The following is a 15,587-nucleotide window of genomic DNA, read 5'->3' as shown; positions in this document are numbered from 1 at the left end:
CCAAAAGCAACATATGTACACAACTAAGATGAGGTTGTTGTTTTTTTTTTTTACGAAAATACAAGTGTACCCTTCACGAGATACCTACGATACACGACAAAGTACAAAGAAACGTCACGAGGACGCCATGCAAAAGGGATAACGGACCGTGCTTGTTAAGCGGAGCTGCGTTTTAGGAAACACAATCCAATCTCGGTTAATAATTACAATGACGGAGACCGGCGAAGCAGAACAGGAAGCGGTCGTCAAGAAACTGGCGTACAGCTTCCCGATCGTCAGGCACACCGACATGCCCGATGAAATGAAGGAGGAGGCCATCGCGCTATGTGTATCGGCGTTTGAGAAGTTTGACAACAACAACGAGAACGCTGCCAAGTTGGTCAAAGACTCCATGGACAAGAGGTTCGGCACTGCGTGGCACGTGGTGATCGGCGAAGGTTTCGGCTTCGGCGTCACGCACGAGGCCAAGCATCTGTTGTACATGTTTTACGGGGGAAGCTTGGCAGTTTGTATTTGGAAGTGCTGCTAGCAGCCGCAAGATTCCCGATCAACCGTCATCTCAAGATTTTAACCACAGCCAATTTTGTTGGAATGTGACAACGAAGACAACTTCCTTGTTTATTGCAGAGCTGCTTCTTCACGGCGGATTTTGTTGTGTTCCCTCATTAGCGCCCTCAGAAGGAGCAAAACCCCCAAGATTTGAAAGTGCATGGAATCAGTACATTGTCTCTTTACAACAAATACTCTACTAATTTAACATACCATTTGTTAAATGGAAAATCATGTTTAACATGAGCACAATTGTCTCAATAAAAGAATGCCTATTATTGAAAATATTAAGTATTTGTTTATATCAGTGTAATAACTGAGCTTGCACGCAGGAGATGATTAGATAAAAAAGAAAAAAGTGAATGAACCCTGCCTCAATAAAAAAAACAAAAAAACTGAAATATACAGATAAAAACCCCACGAACAAATTTGCTCAGTATTTCTGTCGAATGAGCATCTCACACCTGCCGACTCGCTGCAATGGAAAAAGTGCGACTCCCGGTGTTCTTACGAGGAACAACGTTTTAAGGCCTCACCTTATTTTATCAGTGTAAAAGTGCTGCAATAACTTTATGATAAGAATGATTTACAAGCACACACACGTTCACATATATGGACAGTTTTGACCACTGGTGTCAAAAGTCAAGGTCTGGGGCCAGAGCAAGTTGTTGTTTTCATTGTTTTAACTAACATAACATAGCCCATGACGAAAATGAGTTTGAAAACACACCGTGCTCAGAAATAGAGGGCCCCAAAATCAAATTTTGCTTAGCCCCATGGAGGCTAATCAAAAATATTATTCATGTGATTTATGTAAACGCGCGTACTACTGTACACATGTTGAATAGCTTTCAAAACGTTGTGCCGACGAGATAACTTTAAAAAGCTTACATAGAAAGCCATTCTTGTCAACAGACGAATAAGGATAAACAAAAACAAAAAGGACCAGAAGTCCCAAACATGTCCGCTAGAGGGCAGTATCGTCGGCACTCACGATCCAGCCTGCCAGAAACTGAGCGGACGAAAAAGAAAACGCCCTGTGTGGACTGAAGCCTCCCTGCTCGCTTGCTAGCTAGTAAATAACTTGAACCTGCCGACGGCGCTCTTAGTGGCCGTCCAAAATGGATTATACTGTAACCCAGAAAGCTCTCGGACAGCGTAAGTTACCTACGTGGTTTCATTGATTATATTGTGTCTTCCAAGATTCAATGGCAACGCTAACGCGTAGCATCATCACGTTGCGCCCGCATTTATAAATGCATACATGGCTGACATACAAGGCGATAGAAATGATTACTGGTTTTAATGCCATCTTAATACAGTGTTCCTCAGAGAGATGAAATTTATCCTTGTGACGGCGTGATGAGTGGTGGAGGACAGAAAAGAGACTTCCTGCGGTGCACACGTCAGATGTGTCAGCTGAATGCTACAAATGAATGAATTGCTTGTGACTGCCTCGGATGTGCTTAGTTTACCACACTGCGCTTGTTAACAACAACAACAAAAACAGCATGTTCCTGTATTTTCTTCATCCAGAACCTAATGTACGTCTACGAAATAGCTCCATGGATGGTTCAGATGGCAGCCAGTTGTTTGAGGACACAAGTGGCTGTGCTTCACAGACATCCCAGCAGAGGTGAGCACCACCAGACAGGTTTAACATTAACATCTTGAATCAAGCCCTGTGGAACTTTAAAAGAGACATTTTGCAAAACAAATTTCACAGTTAAAAAATAAGGTCCCACAGCATGGTGGCCGAGTGATCGGCCAGTTGATCCGGCCTCACTGTTGTCAGGATGCGGTTCTGTTTTTTAGAATCTCATCTGTAGCATTCACGTGTGTAATGTAATTTACATGCTCCCTATCCTTGCACGAGTTTTCTCTGGGCACTCTTGGTTCATCCCAGATTCCAAAAGCATGCATGTTTGGTTCTTTGAAGATGATAAATTGTTTATAGGTGTGAATGTCAGGCATCCCCCTTTAAATTTTCATGGGGAAGCATTGATAATAAGTGCCCAAAAAGTTCAACCCCCCTTTACAATTGGTTGTCAAGGTGGGAATACATCCATGCTTTTTACCATGTTCCCATGTTTTTGTACTTTTTTACAGATTTTTTTTCTGCCAAATATCGGAATCGGCATTTGCCTTAAAAAAATTATTTAGGTCAGGCCCTAAATATGTTTTCCACATTTTGTTATGTGACTTACAGCCTTATTCCCAAAATAAATTCATAATTTCTTCACAATCATACACAAACACAACATAATAACATGAAACTGTTTTTTTTTTATCAATCAGACTTTATTTCTATAGCGCTTTTCATACATTTAAAATATAGCACTAAGTGTTTTACACAATAAAATCAAGGAAAGCAAACAAACTCAATGCCACCGACACACAAAAACAGATGCACACATACCACAGAAATTCCCCTCACCCACCCTTTCGTTCACACATAACAAAGTGTGTAAAAGCACAGAAAGAAGGAAACTGATGCCGCAATCTCACGTTCAGCACTTTGCAGTAAGGAAACACGAGTGGTTGGATAAAATTCATGAATAAATATTTTTTTTTAAAATAACAATAATTAGAATAATAGTAATGATTAACAATGAGCTGTCAATAAAATAGTTAAAAGCAAATTTAAAATGTTATTAATTTAAAAAAAATAATAAAATGCTTAAAATAATACACAAAAAAGGATAGGTAAACTAAAACGATATATATGTATATATATATATATATATGTATGTATATATATGTATGTATATGTATATATATATATGTATGTATATATCTATATATATATGTATGTATGTATGTATATATGTATGTATATATGTATTTATAAAGATGATATATACATATATATATATATATACATATATATACATAAATATATATATATAAGTGCTATATATGTATATGTATATACACATATATATACACATATATATATATATATATATATATATATATATATATATATATATATATATATATATGTCCTCGTCCAGGGACAGCAGCTGATATTGGCCGTAGGGGTCCTTACCCACAAAGGCCTTGAGGACAATTCTGAGAACCAGGTTCCTGAGACAAGGGATAATACAACATCCACAAATAGCAAGCACAGCCATGACAATTATGATGGTAGTTGCCAAAGTCAGTATGACTCTCCATTTACCAAACATCCTATTAAGCAGGCTATAGAATGGGCTGTCCTCCACTCCAGACATTGATTTAAGTTTAACAGACATGGCTTGCAAACCTTTCATGGCTCTGGTGATCTTTCCGTTTGGCGCCGTATTATTGGGGATAATTGTACAACAATGTCCTTTAATTCGAGAGCAGGCACCCCCTTCTTCCGCTAACATACTATCAAGGACCAACCTATTTTGGAATGCCATGAGAGATGTAGCTGATAGTTGCTCATGGATGCCCTCCGCTAGTTGGGAGGTGAAATTCACCAATCTTTGAATTTGGTAATGGTGGGAATTTATGAAATCAACATTTTTATTCGGAGTTACCCACATAAAAATACTCTCAAGACCTGCGGAAATTTGACAGCGAGCTTTATACTCATCCGGGACACCTCTGGGAATTCCAATGGCATCCAGGTAGGTGGGGTCCTCACCTTCTTCCCAAGCATTTCCGCCCACGTTGAAGCCACTGACCATACGGCGGAAACGGTTCAAGCTACCCCATCAGTCACGCTCCCATGTGTAATCCGCCATTTGAGTGATTTCCTGCTCAGAGAGGGGCTTAATCACTGTGGGAGCTATCATAGAGACCAATGCACAAGTGCCTGTCCATTCCCCGGGCAGGAAGTCCCACAACAGACCATCCCCACACATCCACCACAAATCAGACTTCATCTTACTTAATCGGGCCGCATCATAATAATCCATAAAAAGTGTAATATCATAAAATGTACATAAAAATATATTTACATAAAAAGTAAATATCGCATCCCGCCGCGTCGCCCCAGCGTGCACAATTTACCACCTTACACAATTCAAATTGGTATACCGTCTTTTCCCCCAATTTGTAGTTCAATTCTAGGGCCCCTGTTGGCTTCACGGCCTTCTTGGTCACTCTTTCTCCTTGTATTGAAGGCATTCCAAAATAGATTCCTGTAACTATAATCAGGGAGATCACCAGAGTCATGATTATAACCTTCTTTGACCAGAAATACAGGATGTACATATTTCCCCCTTTGTTAAATGACTAATTTAACACCAAAACACAGTATCCACACACAACCCCATACACAAACCAGCAGGTCGTCTCCTTCCGTCGGAGAGGCCCCTGACCAGACCTGCAAACAAACCCTTATATAAATTAATCACAACTCTGCCCTCGTACATGTCCTGTATTATTCTAACATACTTCTCTGCCACTCCAGACTTCCGCATGCAGTACCACAGTTCCTCTCTGGGTACTCTGTCATAGGCTTTCTCTAGATCTACAAAGACACAATGTAGCTCCTTCTGACCTTCTCTGTACTTTTCCATCAACATCCTCAAGGCAAATAATGCATCTGTGGTACTCTTTCTAGGCATGAAACCATACTGTTGCTCGCAAATACTCACTTCTGTCCTGAGTCTAGCCTCCACTACTCTTTCCCATAACTTCATTGTGTGGCTCATCAACTTTATTCCTCTATAGTTGCCACAGCTCTGCACATCACCTTTGTTCTTAAAAATGGGCACCAGTACACTTTTCCTCCATTCCTCAGGCATCTTCTCACGCACTAGAATTCTATTGAACAAGCTGGTCAAAAACTCCACAGCCACCTCTCCTAGATGCTTCCATACCTCCACAGGAATGTCATCAACTGCCTTTCCATTTTTCATTCTCTTTAATGCCTTTCTAACTTCCCCCTTACTAATCATTGCCACTTCCTGGTCCACCACACTTGCCTCTTCTACTCTCCCTTCTCTATCATTTTCCTCATTCATCAACTCCTCGAAGTATTCTTTCCATCTAGCTAGCACACTGCTGGCACCAGTCAACATATTTCCATCTCTATCCTTAATCACCCTAACCTGCTGCACATCCTTCCCATCTCTATCCCTCTGTCTGGCCAGCCTGTATAGATCCTTTTCTCCTTCTTTAGTGTCCAACCTGCCATACATGTCATCATATGCCTCTTGTTTTGCCTTTGCCACCTCTACCTTTGCCCTGTGTCGCATCTCAATGTATTCCTTTCGCCTCTCCTCGGTCCTCTCAGTGTCCCACTTCTTCTTAGCTAACCGTTTTCCTTGTATGATTTCCTGTACTGTGAGGTTCCACCACCAAGTCTCCTTCTCTCCTTTCCTGCCAGAAGATACACCAAGTACTCTCCTGCCTGCTTCTCTGATCACCTTGGCTGCAGTGGTCCAGTCTTCTGGAAGCTCTTCCCGTCCACCGAGAGCCTGTATCACCTCTTCCCGAAAAGAGGAAAAAAGTCTCAGCTTCCACCACATGGTTCTCTTCTCTGCCTTTGTCTTCCTAATTTTCCTCCCCACCACCAGAGTCATCTTACACACCACCATCCTATGCTGTCTAGCCACACTCTCCCCTACCACTACCTTACAGTTGGTAACCTCCTTCAGATTACATCGTCTGCAGAAGATGTAATCCACCTGTGTGCTTCTACCTCCGCTCTTGTAGGTCACCCTATGTTCGTGCCTCTTCTGGAAAAAAGTGTTCACTACAGCCATTTGCATCCTTGTTGCAAAGTCTACCACCATCTGTCCCTCCAAGTTCCTTTCCTGGATACCGTACTTACCCATCACTTCTTCATCACCCTTATTACCTTCACCAACATGTCCATTACAATCTGCACCAATTACGACTCTCTCTCTGTCTGGGATGCTCAGAACTACATCATCTAGCTCCTTCCAGAATTTCTCTTTCACCTCTAGGTCACATCCTACCTGTGGGGCATAGCCACTAATCACATTACACATAACACCCTCAATTTCAAATTTCAGCCTCATCACTCGATCTGATACTCTTTTCACCTCCAAGACATTCTTAGCCAACTCTTCTTTTAAAATAACCCCGACTCCATTTCTCTTCCCATCTACACCATGGTAAAATAGTTTAAACCCTGCCCCTAAACTTCTAGCCTTACTGCCTTTCCACCTGGTCTCCTGGACACACAATATATCAACCTTTCTCCTAATCATCATGTCAACCAACTCCCGAGATTTTCCTGTCATAGTCCCAACATTCAAAGTCCCCACATTCAGTTCTAGGCTCTGTGTTTTCCTCTTCTCTTTCTGCCGAAGAACCCGCTTTCAACATCTTCTTCTTCTTTGACTTCGACTTCGACCCACAGTAGCTGAATTTCCAACAGCGCCCTGCAGGTTGACGGCGCCGGTGGCGGACGTTGTTAACCCGGGCCACGACCGATCCGGTATGGAATTCTTTGGATGAACGCTCATATTTGTTTGGCAAGGTTTTAAGCCGGATGCCCTTCCTGACGCAACCCTCTGCATTTATCCGGGCTTGGGACCGGCCTACAGTTTGCACTGACTTGTGCCCCCCATAGGGCTGCATTACAACTCTGCAAAAGATACCCGTGCCAAAGGGATGGACTACATAATTCCTGTATACATACTCCAGAGAAGGGACAAGTCGGGAATTGTCACCCAACATTGATATTATTCCCCAACCAATTGTTAATTTGTCTCACAAAAGTGTTAATGTCATTAAACCAAGAATCACATAAAATCAGCGTTAAGTCAGCACACCAACATCCTGCAATACAACAATAACACTATCAAGCTCCATCCTCCTGGGCGTCCTGTAAAATAATGTTATTTCAACAAATCAGTCATTCAACAGTCTGTAGACCGTATTCTCTCGTCAGTCACACTGTCATTGGTAACTAAAGGTCTATAGTCTCTTTCACGCGATCACATCCTTCACTACTCCTGTCAGCCAGCTCAGTAGTGCTCCATTTCTGCTTTTAATTAAGATGACACAAACATTAAACACAAAACATAAACGATTAACATGACATGACAATCGAGACTTCACAGACAATAACATTAACCTGGACCCAGGAGTGAATGTCCTCTCACATACACCACACAGGCAAAACTGAACACAGCACACTTATTGGTTGAACAATAACACCTAAACCACTACAGACCAGGCTTCTATCCATTGCATTAATTAAACGATCCTATTGTAAATCTCCCTGGCCCTTGCAATACCATAAACTCGTAAAACTCACACACGCCTGTCGTAAAGCTGCCCCCCCCCCACCCACCCACCCCCCCCCCCCCACCCAGCTGAGGACGCCTGTGTCCTGTCATAAACCATTTGGTGCACCTTCACTTCAAGTGCTCTTTTAAGCACTCATCCATTTTCTGAGCCGCTTCTCCTCACGCGGGTCGCAGGCGCGCTGGAGCCTATCCCAGCCGCCATCGGTCAGGAGGCGGGGTACACCCTGGGCTGGTTGCCAGCCAATCACAGGGCACATCCAAACAAACAACCATTCGCACTCACATTCACCCTTACGGGCAATTTCGAGTCTCCAATTAATCTACCATGCATGTTATTGGGATGTGGGAGGAAACCGGAGAAAAGCCACGCAGGCACGGGGAGAACATGCAAACTCCACAGAGGCGGGGCCGGTGATTGAACTCCGGTCCTCAGAACCGTGAGGCAGACGCTCTAACCAGTCGTACACCGTGCCGCCACTCTCTAAGCAATATATATCAAATCCCATTCACCAGCTCAGATAGCAACTTGCATGTCATTTATTCAAACTCCGAAGCGTTTTCTTACCCCAAAAACCTCCCGTACTGTTTTCAGGGTTTTATCCCAGGCACGCAGAGCCGCTCTGGTCCGCTCTGCTGACCCGAAAATAGAAAGTCACGATACCACTCTTGCTTGATCACATCCGTCCGGCACACGTCTTAATTTATCTATTATTTAATTTATCTTCCAGAATATCATATGCATACCTATTTATACATACAATATGTATGCCTTATTTATTTAGTTAATAAATATAATGGGTACCCTTTGAAGCGCTCTATACCTTTTTACATATATAGTCATATAATTTTATTCATCAACGTTCTAAGGTTTACTTTATATTGTGTACACAATTTATAAAACGTATCGCACCGAATATTTATACCATTCATACTTAGTCCACTTTTCTTTCTTTTTTTTTTTTTTTTTTAAACAATAGAGGCCTGCGCAGGACATGTTTGGGACAAGTAGAATCACTGTCATCATACTCAGCACCTGTCTCTTGCCACTTACGCTTGTCTTCCTTCGGCGCCGCCTCCTGGAGGTCGCGCACCACATCAACTGTCACTGCAGGGAGAAAGTCAATCAACTGATCCCGTTTAACAACATAGTTACCTTCAGCATCCTTTCGATAGCCTGCTATTTCTTTCGTCGCCGCATCCGCTGCGCCATTCCCCCGGGCTACCAGAGTGCCCGCTTTCGCATGTCCTGGACACTTGACCACAGCTACCTCCACTGGCCTATCAATAGCCTCACTCAGTCGTTGAATCAGCTCTGCGTGGGCCACTGGGTCACCAGTGGACGTAACAAAACCCTGTCGCCTCCATGCAGCCAGATCAACAAACAAACATCCCACCACATACGCCGAATCAGAATAAATAGTAACACACTGACCTTCAGATAACTCTAGTGCCCTGCACATGGCCAGCAGTTCCGCAGCTTGAGCGGAGGGTTTCACAAATTCATTTGTGGACCATAACATGTGGAAGTCAGAATTTGGGTCACCCGGGGTCAGGGCCTCCACGACGGCTGCCCCAGCAGCAGCCGTCGGTGAATAACACCCGACCACCTGAAAAAGGAGCTGAGGACAAATCGGGGCGGGCCTTCAAATCCCGCATGACCTGATCTTGACAGGTATGTGGTTCTCCAGAACTGGAAACAATAGCCATATTGATCCCCGATAGGAGGAATACAATATGGGGTTGGGTGAGGGTCGTCATCAAGCATTGCTGACGTAATGGCGACATTGTGAACGCTGCTGAGGCCTTGAATGCTGTCACCCCATGATGAGTAAGAATAAAGAGTTGATGTCCCATAACAATGTGTGCCGTCTTATTAATGCATGTGGCCACAGCTGCAGCATATGCCGCACATATAGGTTGTCTTACTTCTATTTTGTCCAAAGAGACGCTGACGTAAAGCAGGACCCGTCTGTTACCGCCCGTCTTCTGGAACAAAGCCCCGTTTGCTGTACCTTCTGTCACTGAAACATCTAAATGAAAAGGCAGGTCATAGTCAGGCTGGGCTAAGTGAGTCGCTGCGGCCAAATCTCTTTTAAGGTCGGTAAACAACTTCTCAGTTTTGTCTGTCCAGTCCAAGCTAGCATGGAGGTTACGGATGCCTTTGACCCTAACTAGGTCCCGCAAAGCTCGTGTTCTAACCGCAAAGTCAGGAATAAAGCCACGGGAATAGCCGCAAAGGCCCAAAAAAGAAAGCATTTCCTTAACATTAGTCGGTCGGGGATAAGTCAAAATGGAAGAGCGGTGCGAATTACTCAGGGTCGAGCCCTTCCCTGAGATCACCCGCCCCAAAAACGTCACCTGTCGTCTGCAACATTGAAGTTTCTTTTTTGACACCTTGAACCCCAAGTCCTCAAGTCGGGACAACACAGTATGTGTTGCTTTTAAGCAGGTTTCAGCCGAGTTACCTGCAATCAACAAATCATCTACATACTGAACCAACAGAGAGCCTTCTGGCATACTCATATCAGCTAATTGCTCTCGCAAACACTGATTAAAAATCCCAGGGCTGAGCTCCCAGCTCTGGGGGACCCGCGTATATTGTAACTTACAATTCTTATATGTAAATGCGAAGTATTTCCGGCATTCCTCTGCCAGGGGAATGCAGAAAAAAGCATTAGCCAAATCAATTACCGAGAACCATTGCATCTCCGGGCCCAAAACACCTAAACAACGGTGTGGGTCCGGGACCGGGACGCAAGGAGTTCTAGTAATATCATTTATTCGTCTTAAATCATGGGCCATCCGGTAATTAATACCGTATGCCTTTTTTACCGGCAAAATAGGAGTGTTAAAGGGAGAATTTGATTCTTCAAAGACTCCGGCTTTCCAGAGTCTCCGCTATGCCTTCAGCGGCCACTTCTTTCAATGGATATTGCGGCACGTTAACAAAAGCAGTCGGGTTTACCTCAAATGTTACCGGAGTCACGGATGTACACAGACCCCCATCTGCAGGACCCTCGGACCACAATGAGTCCGGCAGGGAGCTCAACAGCTGTGCGGCATCCTCATGGTCCGAGAGTTCTCTGCCATGGAATCGCGCTAAAGTCACATGCTCCAACACCTCTCCGTCCACCATGGTACCTTGAATATAAAAACATTCAGCACTGGGAGAGTACAACACATTGGGTATTTGATCTTGTTGCCAATCGTTTGCCAAATGGCATTTTCTCACCATGGGTCCCAGTTCTCTGGCTTCATGACCTAATGCTAGTGCAAGCGATATGTGTGGAAAAGATGTCAAGTTCATCATAAACCACTCACTCTGCTCTGGCGCCAAGGTGGACGCAGCCGCCACACCTTGTTTTCCTATGTAAATTTCTGTACTATTTAGCCTCCAATTTTCTTCCTGTATCGACTCAAAAGCTTCCCTATAAACCAAATCGTCATTTTTATCATAAAACAGTGTGAGATGGAGAGGATCAATTGGAGGACGATAGGGGGCGAGAGAGTCGATCCAGGACTTCCACCGCAGGAAGGCCGAGTAAACTCCGCCTCCCTCCATTGTTTCAGGTTTTAGTCGGGCCCAATATATGTCAGCAGTTGCTTCCGGAAGTTCATGTTGTATCATGTTCCATCCGGAGGATAACTTCTGTCCACAGTTCATCATGGTCCCATCGGGGAACCGTATCGTCAGTCCATCCGGGCTACAAAGGATGGTAGTCCTGGTCTTGATAAGCAGATCTCTGCCCATCAGGTTCACTGGAGCCCCTTTTTTCATGAGGACAAACTGATGATCATGTGTCTGTCCAGCAATTTCAGTCTTTAATGGTGTCGTAATCGGCAGACTCATGGGCACCCCTGCAAAGCCCATTTAAGGTGGTCGTCCTCCCTGAGTGTTTGGATGTCGGAAGTGGTAAACACAAAGACGAATATGTGGCACCTGTGTCCACTAACATGTGGATTTCCGTTTTGTCCACCTTAGCGGGGATAAGAGGCTCTGCCTTTCCTCCGTCCCCTGGCTCCGGGCCCCCCTATTGGCAATTGGACCAGTCATCCTCGAAGTAGAACTGGCGAAATGGCTGTTGTTGTGGTGGAGCCTGCTGCTGATGCTGTCGCCAGGGCGCCGGGCCGCGTCCACCTCTCCCTCGTGGAGCTTTGTAGCCTCCTCTTTGAGGTGTGGCCTCTCCGGGTTTCACTGGAGATCGCTGTTGAATCATTGGGGAAACAGTACATTGGCGATACCAGTGTCCATACTGACCACAATTGAAGTATGCTTGGTCAGGTGGAGGTCGGCGAGCGCCTCCCCTGCCCCCGTTGGTGAATCCCCTGTCACGACTTTCGCCTCGTCTCCTCGTTGACCTCTGCGCCATCCACATCTGTTTTTCTGCTTCCATTTTTCTGTCCTTTTTTTCCTCTTGTTTGTTGTCAGTGGCCAATTTACGGGCTTGGGCTAATTGCAACTTCAAAAGTTGTTCTTGCATATCTTTTACCTCGTCTGATGATTTGTGTTGTCTGTCGACAAAAAGTTTCAAATGGTGTGACACATGACGATTAAAATAACTATCTTAACCCTTCCATGAGGTCAGGGTCTTTAATAAGTTCAGTCCTAACTTCAACCGGCAAGGTCTCAAGTAAAGCTATTCTATAAATAACATTTGCCTCTCTTAAACGGGAGGGATGTGATCCTGTCTTATCTGTCCAAATACTTATGCAATTTTCGAAGTGAGAACTGGGATCCATGAGAGGTTTGAAGTCCGGAAGCTTCGGCACCGTTGGGGAAGAGGACGGGAACATATCGCGGATGACTGCAAACACTATAGGAGCAAAAGGGGCAAATCAAATTTCAGGTTCGACATTATTCAGACCCGACCGTGTCAAAATATCATCCGATTGGTGAACCGAAATGGAACAGGCGCGTATCAGTCTCACTATGTCACCACATGCCAGGCTCATGCCGTCCGTCAACCTCTTCAGCGCTTGAATCCACATTTCACCGCCAGCTGCCAGTCCGGGCAGTCGTTTCTGTAAAAACTCGAGATCTTTTAAAGACAATTCTTGATATATTAACCCACCTTGTTGACTGGGGATCATAGGATAATTACCGAGAGTCGGGGTATATCTCGTCGGACTCTTAATTCTGGTTCCAGTCTGGGACCTCGTCTTGACTCGGTCCCGGGATGGGGGCTGATAAGCCTTTTCCATCCATTTACGTGCTTCCCCAGAAGTCATTAGCTTAGCTTGTTGCCTTCTTTGGTCGTCTGCTGTCAAGTCTCTGTCTGTCGGAGGGGGCGGTGGGGGAAGCTCCCCCTCCACATCGTCATAAAATTCAGAGTCAGACTCGTCACTATGTCTCGGTTCCCTCAAACGGGAACCTCTCTTATTAATACTAGAAGTCAACTCTTCCTGCAACGTGGTTTCCCAAACCTGTCTGTCGGTTATTCGGGCGGAACCCCCTGGTGTGGCGATGTTGCCCGCTCCTTTGTCTGCAGGCTCGTCTCCTCTCGGGGATGGTTCCTGCTGTCTCAAGGTTTGGCAGTTAGAATGTTGATATTCTACTGTACCTTGTCGGTTAGCAGTCACTATTTCTTCCATGGTAGTACGCTGCTGTTGGGTCAATTCAGGTATTGCTGATGTTCCCAACAGATTCACTTCGCCCACTATTTGGTATACGGGTGCTTGTAGTGGGTGCTTAGGTTGCCGTTTGTCAGATTGGTTAAGAGTAGTATAGGCTGGGGGTGTCAATGGGAGCTTTACTTCCCCATTGTCTTGGTGTGTTGTCTTAGCGGCTCGCTCTACCGGCAACACCGGATAGAGGGAAGTTACAGGGGGGCCGCTTCCCAAATGGTCCCTAATCGAATTTAGTGGGGCAATTTGATGCGCTTTTTCGCCCCGAACTGCTGCCATTGCTGTTGACACCACACAAATCTCATGAATTTTTCTCCTCCATTCTTCATTCTCTTTTATTTTTTTATTCAAATTCATTTTCTCCATCCACCCTGCAGTGACCAACTTCTCCTTCATTTCTTTTCCCTTCTGAATAACTACTCTTTCTTCCTTCCGAAACTCATCCGCTACATGAAACAATGTACATTTCTGCCTTTCTATCTTATTCTCCTTTTTCCACATTATCCACACCCTTCTAAATTCTACTTGTTTCTTTTTATGCTTCTTCCTATCAATGCCCGCTAACAACTGATTTTCTATTTCATTCCCCAAATTCTCCAATGACTTTTGGTAATCACTCCGATACCTATCACATTCATTACCTCGACACTCGACTGTCCAATTCACAACCCCGAGTTTTGGTGGCACACTCATCTTATTCTAAATCGGTTTTTGGGGGTCCCAAAATCCCCAACGTCTACTGAAACGTTACAATTTGAAACCGCGTCCGATTTCAAGTCAGTCTACGACGGGACAAGTAGGTACTTTGTTACCCTACTTCCAGGATTTTCTCTGATCCTGGTCTGTCAGGTACCTTGTTACCCTGACGTCAGGTCCTCCGTTACCCTGACTTTTAATTATGCAATTTTAACAACACAACGTCTTATTAACTATTGACAACAAAACAACTGTACCACAAGTCTCCCAAATTTCGCAATTTACAATGTGCAGAATTCGTGATATAATCAAACAGGCTTCCGCTCACCTTTTTTATTTCGGTGCACCGGGGAGATTTGCAGTCCAACTGAATTCTTGTCCGCTCCTCTGTCTTTTTATCTAATGTCCTTTCAGGATCACGTTGGGGTCACCATTTGAAGGAACCTGTGTTTTAACATCTAACTCCCGTGGTTCCAAGCGTGTTCGTTTTCGTGAAAGAACTTCGTTCACAACAATGTATCAAAACCAACCAATTTATTCCTGACAGAGGAGTCTATACATTTGCAGAGCTCTGGGTTCGTAACTACCCTATCTTATCCTTAGCAGATAAAGTAGTCGAACCAAAACTATCTGACTCTACCCCAGACTTTATACAATTTTTCAAACAGACCAGTATGGAATCGCTGTCGTCTGATTCGTCCGTAATCTGACATCATCGTTGTTCTGCGGACCATCTGATCTGGCTCCAGACTTCTGCTCCAGGTGTCGCCTGCAGATGTCGGCTCACATTCCTGCATTCAATGTTTATAGTGGCTCCCCGCAGTTCCTTTCTTCCTTGAGATCTTTCTCCAAATACCGCCCGATGGGGGCCAAATACCCCTATACTCCAATACACATTCTCTTCCAAACTAGTTAGAATTACACATTAGAATATAAAGTATTCTATATTCCCTTCAGTGTGTGTATATATATATATATATATATATATATATATGTATATGTATGTATATATGTATATATATGTATATGTATGTATATATGTATATATATGTATATGTATGTATATATGTATATATATGTATATGTATGTATATATATATATATATATATATATATATGTATATATATATGTATGTATATATATATATGTATATATATATATGTGTATATATATATGTATGTAATGTATATATGTTGTCAGATTTCGCTTATCCGCAGGACTAATCGGGAGAAATGTCCTGACCGACTCTCCGTTTAAAGGGTCAAGCCTCCCCCTTTTTCCCTGCCGTATCCTACTCCGTACGCGCAAGGGGACGGGAGCTTTTTAAGCCGGTGTCGAGATGAATTCGCCTTGGTGTGCTAACTGCCTTTAGTTTTACGGAGCCAATCCGATCTGCTCTCACTTATCACCCCTTGATGAGTAACCGCACCGAGTGAAAGGATAATAATGTGAGTACTCCGTTTTTACAGCAGCTCCATCTCTATGAATCGTTT

The 15,587-nt window shown here is 44.0% G+C and overlaps 2 protein-coding genes across 4 annotated transcripts in view; both read left to right on the top strand.

Moving 5' to 3' along the window:
• The first annotated feature begins 106 nt into the window (after nt 1–106).
• Nucleotides 107–873, top strand: LOC133482603 (dynein axonemal light chain 4-like). Its single transcript, XM_061782908.1, has one exon. It carries the CDS (start codon nt 209–211, stop codon nt 527–529), a length of 321 nt encoding a protein of 106 aa, XP_061638892.1. The 5' UTR covers nt 107–208; the 3' UTR covers nt 530–873.
• Nucleotides 874–1,551: 678 nt separating this feature from the next.
• yif1b (Yip1 interacting factor homolog B (S. cerevisiae)) overlaps nt 1,552–15,587 on the top strand; it is a 23,738-nt gene continuing 9,702 nt past the window's right edge. For 2 of the 3 annotated variants that reach the window (XM_061781110.1, XM_061781109.1), the window contains exons 1-2: nt 1,552–1,707; nt 2,086–2,185. In XM_061781110.1, the coding sequence (XP_061637094.1) occupies nt 1,671–1,707; nt 2,086–2,185 (137 nt within the window). In that variant the 5' untranslated portion in view covers nt 1,552–1,670. Of the gene's footprint in view, nt 1,708–2,085; nt 2,186–6,827; nt 6,956–15,587 lie in introns of those variants that run through there. The other variant, XM_061781111.1, reaches the window with a different exon arrangement.

The sequence above is a fragment of the Phyllopteryx taeniolatus genome, chromosome 8, assembly GCF_024500385.1.
Source record: "Phyllopteryx taeniolatus isolate TA_2022b chromosome 8, UOR_Ptae_1.2, whole genome shotgun sequence".
Classification (NCBI taxonomy): Eukaryota; Metazoa; Chordata; class Actinopteri; order Syngnathiformes; family Syngnathidae; genus Phyllopteryx; species Phyllopteryx taeniolatus.
Note: the sequence above shows the minus strand (reverse complement) of the source record. Positions and strands in the feature narration are given on the sequence as shown.